General features: G+C 38.5%; 1 protein-coding gene across 6 annotated transcripts in view; it reads left to right on the top strand.

The window, feature by feature from the left end:
• Positions 1-11,152, top strand: part of LOC148021007 (agamous-like MADS-box protein AGL11) — a 44,624-nt gene extending 33,472 nt beyond the window's left edge. For 3 of the 6 annotated variants that reach the window (XM_087698838.1, XM_087698837.1, XM_087698839.1), the window contains exons 4-9: positions 7,840-7,901; positions 8,103-8,202; positions 9,783-9,824; positions 9,910-9,951; positions 10,404-10,642; positions 10,792-11,152. In XM_087698838.1, the coding sequence (XP_087554964.1) occupies positions 7,840-7,901; positions 8,103-8,202; positions 9,783-9,824; positions 9,910-9,951; positions 10,404-10,604 (447 nt within the window). In that variant the 3' untranslated portion in view covers positions 10,605-10,642; positions 10,792-11,152. Of the gene's footprint in view, positions 1-7,839; positions 7,902-8,102; positions 8,203-9,782; positions 9,825-9,909; positions 10,643-10,791 lie in introns of those variants that run through there. The other 3 variants (XR_015694661.1, XM_087698841.1, XM_087698840.1) reach the window with 3 other exon arrangements.
• Positions 11,153-17,531: the final 6,379 nt, after the last annotated feature.

Genomic DNA, 17,531 nt, shown 5'->3' with positions numbered 1-17,531 from the left:
GGCCTTGCGCATGGGGTCAGTTGTTGGAAATTTGGGCATTTTCAAAGTTTTAAAGAGGTCAACGAATAGCAATTGAATTTGGGGCTAGCCAAGTCCTTTGAAGGCCGATCCCCTTTCATTCAAGGGGCAAATTGGTTTGAAGTCATGTTAGTCGTTTGATAGAAAGAGGCATTGGATTTTGAAAGAAATTGGAGCGATCTCAGTGGACTTTAAAATAGATATTAAATTTTCAATGTTTAGGGCCAATTAATAGTCTATTGTCCAAGATTAATTGGTAATATCTATAATGATGTCTCTTTCCACCCTTTTGGAGAAGGAAGGTTGGTTTCAGCAACCGTCTTCTACAACTTTCCCTAACCATTCGATGGGTCTTTACATCTCTCTTACCCAATAGTAGCATGCAATGATGGCAAAAAAATTAACCATTTTGCAATTCAATTACAAGTGATATGGGAAGCTTCACTACACTTAATAGAGGGGTTTAAGGCTCTTTATGTTTAGAAAAGTCTTTAGGATGAAGTGGCTCTATGGTATTGGTACTTTAAATCACATGCAGTGAGCACTAGGGTCGAGATACATTCGATCATTCTTCAACACTTCACTCCAACAGACTACAAACTGTAGCAATGGAAGGAGTGCAAGTTCTTTAGAGAAACAAAATGATGATGCGGACACTTTCTTCACTTGCTTCATATTGATGTAGTTTTTGATCAAAGAAGCTCTTTTTGAAAACTTTTCGTTTTGTGAGATTTTTTGTTTGTGACCTTGCTTCATGAAACATAGAATGAAACAGTTTACATATTCAAAAGAAGAGCCCATGAAAATCAAGAGCATTGATATAGACACAAGATTTTCCATCTTGTCATTAGGAGTACGAAAATATGTATGACTCCCAAAGAGTTGGAGGTGGGATATGGAAGGTCGCGTGTTGTGGAATGCCTTGAAGGTGATCTTATGATAGATTGCCAATCTTTTACATTGAATTGTTCATAGCTTTTGACTAAAGGTGCTTAGGGAGCTGTATCGTGAATACCCATCGAGCATGCCATGCTCATTAGTTTTTGATTCCTATGCTCCACTTCATTTTGTGGAATTGGTAGAGGTGAGTTGGCAATGGATGTCTTGCTCTTGCAAGAATTTGGAAAACTAATGGGAGACGAATTGACTACCATTTGATTTTGCAACCGTTTGATTTGCATTAAATGCAACCAAATAGACGATGTGGTGTGTAATGTTTTCCTAAGTTGACACGCTTTGTACACATCCTTAGGCAATTTTAGGTGTGGAAGGCCTTCATAGTTGACAATTTGATCATTTGTACACAAAGTCGTATCAAAGGGTGGCCTAAACAAAAGCGACAAAAGTTGCTCCTCATCCAAATGATACTTAATTGCAACCCAATCGTGGATACAATGAAACTTAGAGCCTTGAACCATTAGTTGTGAGAAAAAAGATCGTGTCATCAAATATAGGCCATTAGGTTGTACCTTGATGAGGGTTGTTACTAAGTCGGCCTGCACATCAAGTACGTCAACCTTGGTTGCTATAAAGAAAACTGCTCTTTCCCTCCATAGCTAAAAAAGTAGTAGATTGAGATGGTTGATATGTAGCGGTGTGATCTTGAGGTCCCCATTGACCTTGTGTATTTGAATGGCCACTTGACCTAAAGGTTGCCTCCGTTTGATTTTTTAATTTTTGGAGCTCATGATCAAGATTAGTACAACAGGTCCTCTCTTGAACAGCATACTAGTAGAATAAAGGAAGTAGATCTTCCATTAACTTAACTATGATTGAAGCATTATGGCTTTTCCAAGAGTGAATAGCCTTTGGTGAGACCAATGGGTTTCTAACTCCTAGAACTTATGAGAAGTTTTTTAGGAGTTAGAACCCCAATAGCCTTTGGTGAGACCAATGGGGTTTTGGTTGGGATTCTAACTCCTAAACAACTTCTCATAAGTTCTAGAGACTAGGAGTCTAGACGCATGTTGCATCAAGTTGGACCAACTAATTTAGTTAGACACATTAGTAAAAGTGTTATCAATAAGTGCATTTTTGGTGTATCTAGCATTGTGATGAGAATGTATGAATAGAGTTGTAACTGTTGAGCTAAAACATGCTTTACAGCTAATTAGCATTTTTAAACAGCCCCAAAACATGCTTAAATAATGAAAAAAATGTAAAATTGGTGTGCGGTTTGAGAGAGTTTCTGTGGTCCCCCAAAACCCTAATTTTTTGGGGCACCCTTCAACATCCAGACTGGCAGTTCAGCCTCATTCTTTTGCGCAGGTTTCTCACTCTATTGTGCAGATTCCAGCCATCATTGACTGCAGCCCATCACGATCCAGCCCCAGGTGGCTTGTTTTCAGCCATCGCTCTGCTGTTTGGAGGTCTCCATTTGCTTGTGCCATCATAGCACTTGATCAGCCTGCAGTTTCAGCACTTGGTGCTAGGCGACATGCTGTTGCCATCTCTCCTACCAAACGTGCCTGCGTTTTTGTTGCTCAGTAGGTTGCCTACATCAGCACGCACCTCTCCTATTGTTGCTTGATAGTTCTTTGCCTCCGATGACCAGTTTTCAGCCTTCTTTGGTGGTACACCATTGCATTTACCAGATTTCAGCATCAGACTTTTTTCTTTTGGTGACCTTTCAACCTTCTTTGGTGGTACACCCATTGCATTTACCAGATTTCAGCATCGACTGTTTTTTATGGTTGACCAGCATGCTGCCCTTTCATTGCTTTGCCCTCGGGCATTCTGTACACTCTTGCATTCATTTGCAGCATTCATTCACTTTACAGTTTCTTCTCTTTGTGTTTGTGTCTGTGTTTGAGTTTTGCATTTTGCATTGTCATTGTTTGAGTCTCTGAGTTTCAGTCATGGCCGTACATGATGTGTTTCCTCGGTGCAAACCCTAGCATATCTTCACAATAACATGCGGAAATGTAGGGATGGGCATGGTAACTTAAGGACCTTGCCCAATTGTAGATCCTATTACTTAGATAATGAATTGACACTCTATTGCATAGCAACATTCAAGTAAATTGTGGTTCCATCTAAATTGTGCTAGGGTGTTGGTAGATTCGGTAACCCTTGCAAATAGATCCTTAAAGGTGCTTGGTTTCGGGGATATATCCCCACCACCAATGCACCTCCACCATCCGATTGCGGATAGACATAGGGTCTAAAGGGATGTGTGTGTAAGGAATGTGTTCTATGGTTCTACCTGATGTGGTCAATTGTGTCAAAGGTGGATGTGTACATGTGTGTGCAGTGGATTGAGAGGGTGGGATCGTTGGATTGATTGTAGCATGTGGGTGGGATGGATGGATGGCTACAATGATGCTCCAAGTGAAACATCTCTTGAATTTACCTCTGAATGAGATGTATGGCCTGATCTTTTTCTTCTTGACCCACCCTTGTTAATGTTTGCATACATTCTAAGACAGATGAAGGTCATTGTGAATGCTTGTGCCCATAGGTTGCACAAACGCTGAAGTAACTAAAGGACTAGAAAATACAACTTGTTTACCTTTCATCGATTCAAATGGATCTTGATCGTAATATAGTACGTATCCCATGTTGGTGTCTTCCTTGGGTTGAGAGTTCTCGATCCTCGTTAGTCTTGTACTTTGACTATTATGCATCTAATCCCTCTTGTTGTAGATGGGATCATTTGGAAGGCATGTTGGAGAGGTACAAGCAGTGTATCGTAAGCCCAAGTCTTGACAAATCTCTCTATTCTCTTGATGACTTCCAACATATCTTCAATGGTAACTGCATAGATCTACATGGTTGAAATATGTGGAAGGGATGTCATGAGGATTTTGAATTTTTGGACGTTGTTGCCAGTCTCTTCGAACCTCCATGGAGATCGGTGTCGGCATTGAAGAAGGTAGATCTTGAGGAGATTGCTTTGGTCATGTGATGGTGAATGAGGCTTCTTGATTTTTTGCACTCATCTTTCTCATCAATGTCAAGCTTTCAGACCAAGGCTGAGGTATCGCCCAAGTGTACCTACCTCTGATACTGTATAATGTTTGAACAAAGATGGAGAACTCAAAGTGTACGACAACACAGTGAAAGCAGCAGACCTCAAGGTGAAGAGAAAATCGGAGTGAAGAATACGAGATTGAGTAATTAGACTACGTTGATATGATACAATGGGCCACAAAACCTTTTGTGTCTTAGGTGGATCAAAGGTGAGCTGTAGGGATTTGAAGAAACTGATGACAGCCCTGTGAGTGTGTTGTACCTCGAACAGACCTTGAAATGCAGAAAGCAGTCTCACATGATACCAGAGAAGTGGCTGCAGCTGAGAGTCGGACCAAACTATTGAAAACGCAGATCTGGCTGAGAAGAAGATGATGTCAGCTGATTGGATAAGAAGTACGATGATGTGACAGCACTGTGCCTGCCTGCCAACAAAATGCAATGTGCAGCAGTCAGTGATGGCATGTCAGCAAAACGTAGGCTGCAAAATGATTGTGACAACTCTAGGATGGTTGTCAGGTGCTGGGCAGCCTGAATCAGCATCAAAACGTAGGGTTTCTGATGTCATACAGGAGCTAAGAGATCCAGGCAGCTGGCAGCAGAGAAGACTGAAAAATACAATTGTGAACTCATTTGGAACAGGTCATCTGGCTGGGAACAGTTGGGGGACAGCTGTGGGAGGTGTTTCTAGCAATGAAGACGTCAGAAGCACTCCAGATCAGGTCATCTAGTTGGTAGACTGCTCAAACAGCTGGGACAGCCTCACAAACCGAGGTATCTAATCAGAGAGGCACAAGCTTGGGTGAGCTGATGGCCGATGGTAACTGGCTAGAATAAGGATCAAGGGATGAGGAATGCACTCACTAGGATCCTATTTGTAGAGGACCGGGAGTGCATTTGACGTACTGCCAAGTATGAGCCATAAAGCAATAATGAGCTTTTGGGGGTGGTTTAAAGAGACTTAAATATGGGTTGATGGAACGTCTAAATTTAATGGCTCAACAACCAAGACCAACTTCAATCAAATTGGTGTAACCTTGGCCCTTGGGCCATCTTACTCATGCTCCTTGATCCATGTGCTCACAATTGTACCATTCAATGCTCATGATCTTGTTGTAGACTTGCAAGACATGAGCTCAAGTAGTCAAAATCTTGAGCATTGTTGAAGAGCAAAGCACACTCCATGATCAGTTCATTTGTGATGTTCATCCTGTTATTGGCAAGCACAATCCAACGGCTCCATGATCAGTTGATTTCCGATGTTCACCCACAACGTTTGATACTAGCAAGCGCAATCCAACGACTTAAATAGCATGCATGCTCTAAATAGCCCAACCAACAATAAATACATCACATCAATTAAATAGTCAATAATCTTTTAGATTTGCCACCTGGTCAAAATGTGATGATTATTGCCGCAACAATCTACTTGACTATTGTTGCTTGCAAAACTTCTTATTAATCCATCTTCCATGTCATAGGTGCTCAACCGGCCTGATGAAGTGCACTGTATCATAACCAAGCTTTGCCATGGTGTCTTTTACTCACTAGATCTCGATTTTCAAAGCAAGAGTTCTCATAGCATGCTAAAGGAGGTTGCATGCAAATGAAACTTGGTTGCATTGGAGGAAGTGACATGAGAAGATAACAAACTTTGACAGCTCAAATTTAAAGGTCCACTATTGGTGTCTTTGTCGATTCATAGACCAATCTTGTTTTGGTGTCTTTTGCTTAGGGGGGAGCAACTTGATTGTATGGGGAAAATGTGTCTTTGGCAGCTCAAATATAGAGAGCTCATTATTTCTTTGACTTGATTATGATCGGTTGGCTCATTCATGATCGTTTCTAAATTCTTGATATCGGTGACTTTTTTTTGAAGCTATTTGTGGATGCCGAGGCCATGCTCTTGTGGCATGAAGAGATGAACCATCTTTACTTGCTGTATCAAATTTGAGCGTTCCAATCTTTTCTACTCGTTGGGTTTCGGCAAAAAGGAGATATCGACAACGCCAATAATAAAACGTGCAGTCATGTTAACATTTGGCTTGGCCATTTATACACAAGCTCCAATCTATGCCCAAGGGCCTCGTGCTTGCACTTGAACTCTTATAGCGGTGGTTTGCACTTGAACTCTCACGGTGATATATGCTCTATTTGAGCTGAAACCTATAAAAATACAAGCAAATCTTGCATCGTAGTGTTGCTCAGCTCATGATTCCACGAGCAATCTGCAAGAGCAGACACAACTGTAGTTCAAGGCTTACTAATACAAGAAATTTGAAGATATGCCAACCTGTATAAACCTCGAAAAAGCCGTCTTGTGGGTGAGTTTCCACGGTCATCAGGCTGGCGACTCCTAGTATAGTTGCTCCATGCTGATCTCCCCACTGTCTGTTGCTGATGCTTCCACGAGCTAAACGGCATTCATGATGGTATCTCGGGCATAGCTGAAACAAGATATTACCGATAGGCCAAACCTGAACTCCGTAAATATCAGTTTCATCAGAAATATCAGACACGAGGTGGGCCGCAGTGCACCCAGTTTGGAGCCAAAATCCAAAATGTGTCTCGGTCCTCCGTTCCTACTCGGTGTTTGCCCATAATGGAGGATACTAATTTCATGGTACTGTAGCTTGTCACGATCTAGGGAATTTAGGGCAACGGGGAGTGACATTGGATAAAAGTCATTACCTAGGGAATGTAGGATAAAGTGACTCATTGGATTATTCTTTCAAGTTAAATTGTATATCATATTACACATAAATAAATAATTTTGGGGCTTTTATTAGTAGATGTAGTCTAAAATAAAGTTCACAAAAGGTGATTATGAAGGGCCAATAGAGTGATTACTCAATGATGCATTATTTTAAGGTTTTGCAAAATTTAAAATATAAAAAAATTATGACTCAGTTATTGTTCTCATGTTCAACTAATATTTAATGTACAAGGATTTGTATCATAGTTTTAAGTGGCTAAAATATGATGTATCTTTTGCTCAAATTTGTCTCTAACTTGGGATTGGGTATGCTTTGCTATTTTTTTGGGGGCGGGAAAGGGGCAGGGCGTATCACTCTATTAGCCCCTTAACCTTTGAGCTTCTTCCAACTAGGGTATTACAGCTCAAAGTTCGTCGATCCACTCAAAGTGGGGTTGAATGTTGTATTTGTGTATTGCTCTTGTTTTTGGTGGTTCTAAATCCAAGGCTTTGGATCACAACCTCACTTGACAAAGTCAAAATATATGGTGTATGGCATTTGTGGCATGTTCTCTCCTCTTGACCAAGAGGATTGTTCTTTATCCGAGTTCTTAAAGCGGTTTCTTTACTCAAGACCTAATTCCATTTCAAGGGCTAGGATCTCTTTTAGAGAGGGGGGTGTGTCAAGTGTTGTGTGATTTGATATTTGGAAGGCAAATGGTCCTTCCTTGTTTAGCGTGGAAACCCAACACACCTCAATACATTTTTGGTAGATGGTGTAGAAGGAATCATTTTGAAAACTGAACAAATAAATCTCTCATTAGAGATTGATCAACATCTCGCACAACCCCCTAAATTAAAGAAGGCTACTTAGAAAGTCCACTTTGCTTTTAATTTTAGGATTAAAGATGACCTCATGTAATTTGCTTCAAAGAGACCTTTTCCACTTAAATAGATAAATTGAGGAAGGTTACTTTAAAAAGTCCTTTTCACTTTTCCATTTAGCGCTATTTTTTGTCAAGTTCTATTGTGATGTGTATTTGGCTTAGATGCATCTTTTATATGTATCTTCAGTTGTCTAGAAATGAAGGTCTACGAGCTTCTCACAAACCCCTTTCTTCAAATTTGCCACTCATTTTCTCTCGTTCATGCAGTATTGGAGGCATGAGGCTGCTCGAATGAAGGACCAACTTGCTTACATGGAACAAACACACAGGTACTTGTAGGAGAAGCATTCCCCTTGGTATTTTCGTCCTACAATTTTGGACCCAAGCACTCTCTGTAATGTAAGAGATCCTTGTTCAAGCGTTATTTAACTATTAAAGCACAAACGACAATGCACATTTATTGTTCCTTCTCCCTTTTTCCTTGTTTTTGAATTTCATCGTCCAGTCTTCCCCATTCTTTGCCTTTGCAGGCACATGTTGGGTGAAAACCTTGTAGGCTTGCACTTGAAGGACTTGCAAAAGCTTGAAAGCCAACTTGAAGCCGGGATAGGTCGAGTGAGAGCTAGGAAGGTGAGACTAACTCGTGTTGTTTCCATCCTCTAGCAAGGAACTCAAGTTCATGGATATATTTTTGAATGAAGAGGTTGAAAGTTAGTATTGGGCTTGATAATTTGAGTATTTACAACACTTCCAAGCATACATCAAAACATAAAGATGATGACTTATTGTGACTTAAGAAAAGGTCTCAGCTTTGAACTGGCTCTCAAATCAGCTTAGTTGATTGGGTGAATGGTTGCAAAGAGGCATCTGGCCTCAATGAACCAATCTTTAGGAGCCTTGGGATTTTAGCACTTCTTATTCTAAGTTAAATGTATACCATGTTTTGAGGTGCAAATTTGTTAATGTGGCAGCCCCTCATGCATTCTCACTGCTCAGCTTTGGACAAAGGCGCCAAAAATTGGATTTTCCATGCAATTGGAATCTATACAAATTTATAAAGTCTTTCTTCCAAAGCTTAAAATACCTCTTTGTGATGGCATCACATTTCTCTTAAAAATCAGGAGGTTGCTCATTAGCTCACAAAATCTTGTACCTACATAAAAGTTTCACAATTATTATTGAGGCTGCATAATTGGAACCTTTGCTCCAGTGCAAAAAAGACGATGAATCCCAATCAAATAATATGACCACGTAGACAGGCAAACGTTCCTATTTCATGTCTTAAGAAATTTGTTACTATTTTACAAGGGTGACTTATCATTATTTGAACTGTCCAAATTTTCTTGTTTCTTTTTTATATAATTAAGAAAAATTAACTTGACACTATGGAGTTCAAAAGTGTGCGCCAGAAAACAAGGTAACAAATCACGATGGCGTGGCATGAATGCTTATTAAACAAACATCAATATATTGGTGCAAGGCTGCTTAGAAATCATTATCATCGTTACCTACATTATTTCAGAAGTTCCAGATGTTTTCCTAATATTCATTCATTATTGGTACGTATTAAAGAAGAGGCTATTTTGTGGAGAGCAAGTATGCCCTTTACAAGACCACTAATGAGCTGTGCATTTCTTTTTATATTCTAATGTGAATATATTTGCTTTAAAAAAGGTAGATCTTATCATCAAATACAAATGGGTAAGATTGATATGTTGAAAAACCTCATAATCAAAATGAAATGGCTTTAATGTGTTCAGTGGTCCTTCAAGAAGTGCACACTGAAAACAAAACTGTGACTATTTGTACCAGCCCAAAATACAATGCCCTTACAGGCAAAAATTTAAAATTACAAAATATATTTTAATCCAATTAGAATTTATGGTCTCAAAAAATAAAAACACCCGTTTTAAGTATTTTAGTTATGAAACTGACATTTCATAAAGATTTTGAAAAGCATAACTGGTTGTTTAACTTGGATTGACAAAAGAGTTTTTAGTAAGCATTGCATTAGAGGCGCCTTGATTTTTTATTTTGTTTGAGAAGGTTTAACAAATTTTAAAGATCCAAAATCCTAACTGCGATCAGAAAACCATCCAACCCATCATGAAAGCACAAAAATAGAAATAACCTTTAAAAGGAACAAGCGGATGTTTAAGTTTGTTTCCCTAGAAACTTATGTTTTACTAACATTGCTGTGTAACAAGCAGACGCAACTGCTGGTGGAGCAGGTCGCGGACCTGCGTAAAAAGGTACATTGATCTAGTCTTGTTTTTTGAACCATATGGAGGGAGTAATATTCCTTGAACATGATATAGCCCATGTTCGGTCTTTCAGGAGCATCTACTCCTTCAGGAGAACGAATTACTGAAATCTAAGGTGCGCGATGTTGGTGCTCGATATTTTTGTTTAACCCTTCTCTGTGCTTTCAAAAGAATCTAGGGAACTTGCGAATGGGTAGATCATCCGGTAATGCATCAAGTTCAGGCATGCACTACAAAATGGAATATGTAGCAATAGGTTTTGCAGGTGTAGGTTTTCCTGATACATCGTACGATGATTCGTTTGTGCGTGTACAAACACGCTCAACATGTTGATGGTGTCGGCCCTGTGAATTAGTTCTGCCAAGAACAGTGTCTTGATAGTAACCGGGTCAACAGATAGTTTAAATCAAGGTTCTACACGTTCAAAATTTCATGACAATATCATACAGTTATAGAATTCTAAGCATATAGTGTAACTCATTTTGTATGCTATCCCAACCCTTGAGCAATTAATGTACGTGGGGTCTTTAAGCTTCCTGATCCAACTGTTATTGGTGAAACATGAAGCTTTCTGAGATGTCGGCGATGCAAGCACACAGTGTAATTAGTACCCAGGACATTCAGGACACATCAAGTGTGAAGTCTTCAAAGCTTGCAGCAGCCGAGGCGTCATCTTCAAGGCTAGCAGCTGCTGGGTCTGTGCAGCAGAATGACTCCAGCATAACAGCTGCTGAAACCACCCTTCAGCTTGGATATTACACGGGCTGACAACCACCAAACTCCTTTCCCATCCATCATCTGATCAGGTCAGTCATGGCTCTCTAATCTTCAGAGTATATATGTCACAGGTAGGAGCCAAAACATTAACGAAATTGATCCATCATTGAAGCATGCAAGTGCGTGAAGTAACCTGGGATTATGGAGTAAGTTACTCATACGTTGGTTTATTGAGCAGGAAAGCCTGAACGAACCTTACCAGTTTGGATGAGATGTTGCAGTGGCCCTGCCAATATACATATGGATGGAAAACTGTACTGTGAAAGGCCTTTGCCATGGTGGATGGAATTGTACAATAAAAGTTCATCAGTCCACTGATATTAAATATAGACTGTTAAAACAAATAAGACTTTGCAAGGTAGCAGTAAATTATTTGACTATTAAGCAACATTATGGAGCTTAAATCTCAGCTTCACATTATGTTGGGTGCTGGCTTTCTATGGAATGAGCCATGTCGTAATAATTTTATTGAGATGATAAATATGTAGTTTATACTTTTCAGAAATTGAACTGAAGCAGAATTGGCAAAACCTTATGAATCTAGCCTTGCAGCTATGAACTGCATAGAATCATGGCTGCTTCATGGAAGCAGTCAAAGTGAAACTAGTTTTATACCAGCAAATGAGTTTACAGTAGCTCGAGAATGTGGTTGGAAGAATGGGTCCAGTGTTGCTATAGACATCTTGACGAGGCTTTTTGCTTATCTAGACAGGCTTAACACAGTGATTGGAAAGATGGGAGGAGCTGACCAGATGCTCTTACATCTTGAAATTACTACATATGTAAGTTGTCAGATTAGTCCAGCTTACTTCAGTAGGTTGCTGTGAACATTCAGCTCTCTGCAGGGCTGGAGTACCCTCCCAAGGCCTTAGGAACGAGAGCCACTTTTTTTTGTCAAATTTCCACTGTCCGTGTGATCTAGGGATTCTTTCAGAACCAGGTCTCTGAAGTTGTTTGATTAGTTCAGAGGATAGCTTACTCTGCGTAGGGTTGCTGTGAACATTCACTTCTACAGAGCTCGAGCAGCCCTCCAAGGCCTTGGAATGAGAGCCACATTTCTTTTGTCGGTTTTCTACTGTCCTTGTGATCTAGAGATTCTGTCGGAACCAGGTCTTGACTACTGACCATAAAGTGCTGCTGGTGCTCTCATATTGGGGGGAGCTTGTATACGCGGTTTAGTGTGGGGCTCCTCTGAGGTCTCAATACCTTGGCGAGTCCAGAAAGTCAATTTATACTCGTGTGGAAGTTACACTTGACCTGTCTAAGCACCAAGCCCCCACTAACCAGCCTTTTTTGCTGTACTTCATCTAGTCCTTATAGTCCCCTCCATTTTTAGAGAATTTTTTTAAAGAGGGAAAATGGAGAAAAGAGGGAAAATGGAGGGGACAAGACTCCTCTAGCGTTGCTATGTGGCACAACTGAAATTTCTCTCTCTACCCGGAAATTCTTGTATAATTGGTTTTCTTTGGGGGTCCACACAAGTCCCAACTGGCAGGCTACTTTAGTGTGGCCACAGGCTTTTATTGGTAGAGCCCCCCAACATGCGAAGTCCATGTATTAGAGTGTGGCCGGGCTCTTATTGGACTGTGAAGTACTAGTAATTGCAGGCCATCACTTGGAACCAGCCAAATAGGTGTGGATCGAGGAAAAAGTGTGAGATGGCAGGTGCAAAGAAGAGCAAGTCAAGGAATGCACCAAGGCCACTCACACACACATTGACTACGCAAGGACCCATGTGTGCCGACAAGGAGAGATGGTGCTTGAGTTGAGAGATACAGTTAGAGGAGAGAGAAAAGAGCCTCCAATAGTATGATTTCCATGAATCATGCAGTTAGAGGAGAGAAAGGGCCTCCAACAGTGATTTCCATGTGTATCAAGGAGGGAGGGTGCTTGAGTTTGAGATACAGTCAAAGGAGAGAGAAGAGGGCCTCCAACAAATTAATGATTGCCAAGTCTTCGGATTTCTCCAAGTTAATGAAGTTCCACCATTTTTAGAGATACTTCATAAACTCCTTAAAGCTTTCACACATTTAAGAGTAGTTATTGGTCAAATAGATCATACTCCCTATCATTGTAAACTTGTGCAAGTGAAAAGTAAATTTACTTAAGTGTTGCTTGGCTCAAAATTTATTCAAGTGTATATTTACCCTATCATTCAACCTTGTAAAGGGGCTTTAGCATGTTCTTGAATGTATAGTAAGTAAAGTGGGTTGCAAGGGCACTACTTACTGTATTGTTTGGATGTATGGCAAGCAAAGCGAGTTGCTTGTTGAAAAGTCTTATACTTGCTATGAAAAGGGGCAACTTGTGTTTGGCAATGTGACATGGGCCTTTGAACTCCTTACTTTTATGCACTTCCACTTTGTAGCAATTGTCAATAATATTTAGTATTTAGCATGTTATCACATGGGCTCTTGCTATACTTTTTTTTTTAAACGTATAGTAAGTGGATTGTGAGGGCCTTACTTGTAGTGTTTGGATGTATAGCAAGTAAAGTGAGTTGCCTGTGGCAAAGCCTTATATATACTATAAAAAGGGGCAACTTGTGTGTGGCATTGCGACATGACCCTTTGAACATTGTCTACTTTTATGCACTTTAACTTTGTAGCAATTGTCAATAATTTTTGGTATTTATATATGTGACATGAAATATAATGAAGGTATTTGTCATTTTGAAACCAGTGCATACTTTATAGCATCATTATGTGTTTTTCAGCATCAAGTCTTAACACCTCTCTCTCTCTCTCTCTCTCTCTCTCTCTCTCTCTCTCTCACTCACGAGGCCCATTGCAAGAAGAGGTTGCTATGTCAAGCATGCTCCCTTGTGATGTACAATGATAACATTTGTTGCACAAGCAAAGGACATAAGGTGAGCATTTAAGTTGCATTTATCTTGTCTCTTCGTTGTTCATTCAATAAAAGATAGCTTTTAGATTATAGTTGTTGGAGTATGTCCTATTGCTTAAGAAATCTTGTTAGGGACTCTAGCTACCTTTGTGTTTGGTGTGTATGTGCACATCGTGTTAAAGGTGGACTATTCATTTTTAAACTTATTTTTTTGCCAATATGCAAAAATAATCTCAATGAAATCTAAGCCACTTTTTTCAATCTCTTAAGCTCTCTACCTTATATGCTAGAGAACCATTTTTTGGTTCTTTCAATCTTTCATCACATGCCCTTACATTGCAAGTGTGGAAATATCTACCAAAGGACTTCTAGCTTGAATTGCGAGATCTAACTAAGCTTTCTCAACAATATTAGTAACATTGTCAAGCCATACCCATGAAAGGAAAATACTTATGTTAGCAAGCTTGCTATGGAGGTGATTAGCAAATAAGAATATTAATTAAATACAATCAAGGAAATGACAATGAAGAGTGGAAGGGATGGTATAGAGGAAAATTGAAATAAGCTAGAGGGGTGTTGAAGAAACCAAGAAAGGGAATGATCATGCAACTATGGAATTAGAAAGTCCCAAAGGTATAACTCAATGGTATGATAAAATGCTATGATAAAATGCAAGTTGAATTAGCTAATGATGGTACAATTCAAAATATGTTAAGTTGATAACAACGTGATGAAGGTCGCTAGGAAAGAAGTGAGTAGTTTATTGAGGTGGCAAAGCCATAATAGGAGTCGCAAAGGTATAGCACTGGCTCGTTTTAAGATCATCAATTCATGTTGTAACTCTTATAACTCTCTAAGTTAGATTGGATTTGTGTTAATGATATGTGCAACATGAGCCTCGTAGTTTCAACCATACTCCAAAGAGAGCACAAGAAGTCTAATTACTTATGATTTATTATCATACTATTAGAGGTTGACCAAAGCTTGCAAGTATAACCATTCATAGTGTGTAAACACACATACTTGAAATGCAGAAGAAATGTATACTAAGCATGTCTTTCCAATTTCTATTAGCCTTTGTGCATGTGTGTTTGTTCTCACTACATATACTATTAATCGAGTATTATTGAAATTGCAATTCATTAGTGAGAAAAGGGTTGCTTAGTCAAATTTGAGAGATGCAATCAAAAGGATTCACATTCAAAATTGGAGGATGATTCGAACTTAGAGAATGATAGTGAGGACAAATCAAATAGTTTGGAATTAGAGTCACTTAAAGGAGATTGTAGACATTAGCTTAGCCTTCTTTACACTCACCCTTGAAAAAGCATTGGACTTTATTTGATTATTCAAATATAACGTGGTGTTGGTTAAGGATTCATGAACAACAAAAGATGCTAGAAAGTAAACCAAGTGGAAATTGGCAAAGTTGATATAAAGTACAAACTTAATAATAGAAGCTCAAGCAAAGACAATGGATGATCAAGTCTTTGTAGAGTTTGTTATGTCAGTAAAATATTTGATGATAATGTATTGTTAGATGGGGCTATGGGGCAAACTTTTCATAAAAAAATTGTATATTTTGATGTAAAAAGATTTTGAATACAGTATATTAGTAAAAAGATTGTGTCAACCTATAGGTGGCTTAGACAATCTTTTAAGCTCTTGAAATGGATGATAATGAGGAAATATTTGTGCATACACCGAAAATTCATATGGATGCTTGAGATTGATGTGGAAAGTATTGTTCAAAGTTATAAAATAGATTTCTCCTCGTTGGTTTAGGATACATTCAAGAACTATAAAGTACGAAGAATATGGAAGGATGTGGTTTGTATTATGGCATTCGAAGTGAAGCACCTATAATAGATAAACAACAGGTTATGCAATGTAGTGTAGTCCATCACCAAAGCGTGCCACTGGTCAAATTCAAATAACTAGCAAGAGAAGTAAGCTAGAAAGTCATGGTTGAAGTAGAGCATCATTGTGAGCGTGCCATAAATCATTCAACTCGTGCTTCGCAAGATGGACTTTAAGAAGTGAAATTGGGAAATTATAAAGGCTAGTGTTTATGTTAATAATATTTTAAATAATAGTTAGTGGATTTGTGTAGATAGTTCATGGATATTTTTGCATGGGATTACATTGACATGATAAGAATTGACCCAAAAGTCTATCAACATGAGGTACACATGAAAATGGATGCACAACCTTTAGCACAAAGAGGATATTGAATCTCTTGGCACAAAGAAGATATTGAATAAACTTGAATTATGCAAAGCAAGTGAAGGAGGAAATGAACAAGTCATTATGGGTTGGTTTCACCAGGCGAATGAATGATATGACATGGTTGCCTCGCATTGTAGTTGATATATTTCCAATTGCATTTACAAATTTGTTGTTAGATGATACTAGAGAACATAAATAAAAGATGTTTTATCTTTGGATGGGATATGTTTGTCAATACTAATGCTGAAATATGAAAAAAAGAATGGTTTGACTAAGTTTCAAGGGGCAACTCAAAATATTCTTCCCCTTAATTAGATTTATTTAGGTCTTCATCAACCATTTTTGTGTATTTGTGAAAATTGTAGAGCATTTGTCACTTAAGATTGTGCTCTACAATGTGTGGGCAAATTTTGAATAGATTTAAGTCTATAAATCAACGTTTCTTGCTAAAAGAGGAAATTTAAAGGACAATTTGTTCGACGAATGAATGGCAAATGATTGTTTAAAATTGATCAAAATGTTTAGTAGCCGTCACAAAATTGATCAAAATGTTTAGTAGCCGTCACAAGATTGCAAGGTTTTTGGGTCGACTAAAATGGCTTAGAAGACATTTGAGATATCTATCTAATGTGTGTCATCCTTAAACTACACTCATAAAGAAGGCATGCAATTTGGTTGGTAGGAGGATATACAAAAAAATACTTAGACCATTGAAGAAGATGCTAGTTGTGGCTTCAACTATAGCCTTCATCAGGGAGTAGCAAAACCTTTGTTTAGTAGAAAATAATTAGTCTTCGTTTTGGATTATTAGGGAGGCAGGTCTTGTTAGGGTGAAGGCCAATGTGGCCAGTTGCCCATTTTAGTCATTAACCTTAATTATACATGTATACTCATTCTTTATTCTTTTAGGTATAAGATACTAAGGTATTGCTCACAAGAGAGATATTGGACCCATCACAAATATTGTGTGTGTGTGTTTAATCTCTTTTCCTCGTAGTCTTAACCCAATTGGTATTAAAGCATGAGGGAGTCTCTAGCCAACACTATATGTTGTTTCAACTTTTTTTACAGTGTAAAATAAGTTGAGGATTATATTGCTCAATGTAGAGATGTATACAAGTTACAAAGCATTGGTAACCAAGGATAGATTGCTAGAAATGAGCAGTTTCATGTTGTAGATAATTTGACACAGGTTGTAGATTACAAAATTCATAGTTTTGGAGGTCACTCTTGGTTGCTACTAGAGTAGAGACTTTGATGTATAGGCTTAAGCTACATATATTATCATATTGTCCATGTATATTTGCATGTGAATGAGCACGAATATTATTCCTTAATGTATTGCAGTGGTTTTAGGAGTAGTTTTTAAATGTATTTTTGAATGATTGGATGATGTTATGACGTTATGTTTGTAAGGAAGCATTGATGCTATAGTACTATGTTTTAACTATATGCATTGATTTTCACAATGTTTGGATAGCGATATATGCATTATTACTAAGTAGTGATTTATTTTCTAGCTCTGCTTAGTTCTAATTATGTTTAGTAAGTGTTGTAGAAATTCTTAGTTTTGCATTGCAATTTGTTGATTTTTTAGTTAGTCACTTGATAGTTAGGTGCTATTTTGCACAAATGACATCATTGTCTATAATAGATATGGAACTATATAACATTAGGAAGTTTGATAGTACCAACAACTTCAGATCATGGAAGGAGCAAATTCAAGATGTTTTTATTCAAAAGAAGCACTTAAGGCCTAGAAGAGATGTTGATGGAAAACTAGGAGATGTGTGAAGATGATTTGTCAGAGCTTGATGCATTGGCCAAATTCACTATTAGGTT

This window comes from Lygodium microphyllum, chromosome 18 (genome assembly GCF_053477565.2).
Source record: "Lygodium microphyllum isolate KBCC chromosome 18, Lygodium_microphyllum_v1.1.10, whole genome shotgun sequence".
NCBI lineage: Eukaryota > Viridiplantae > Streptophyta > Polypodiopsida > Schizaeales > Lygodiaceae > Lygodium > Lygodium microphyllum.
Note: the sequence above shows the minus strand (reverse complement) of the source record. Positions and strands in the feature narration are given on the sequence as shown.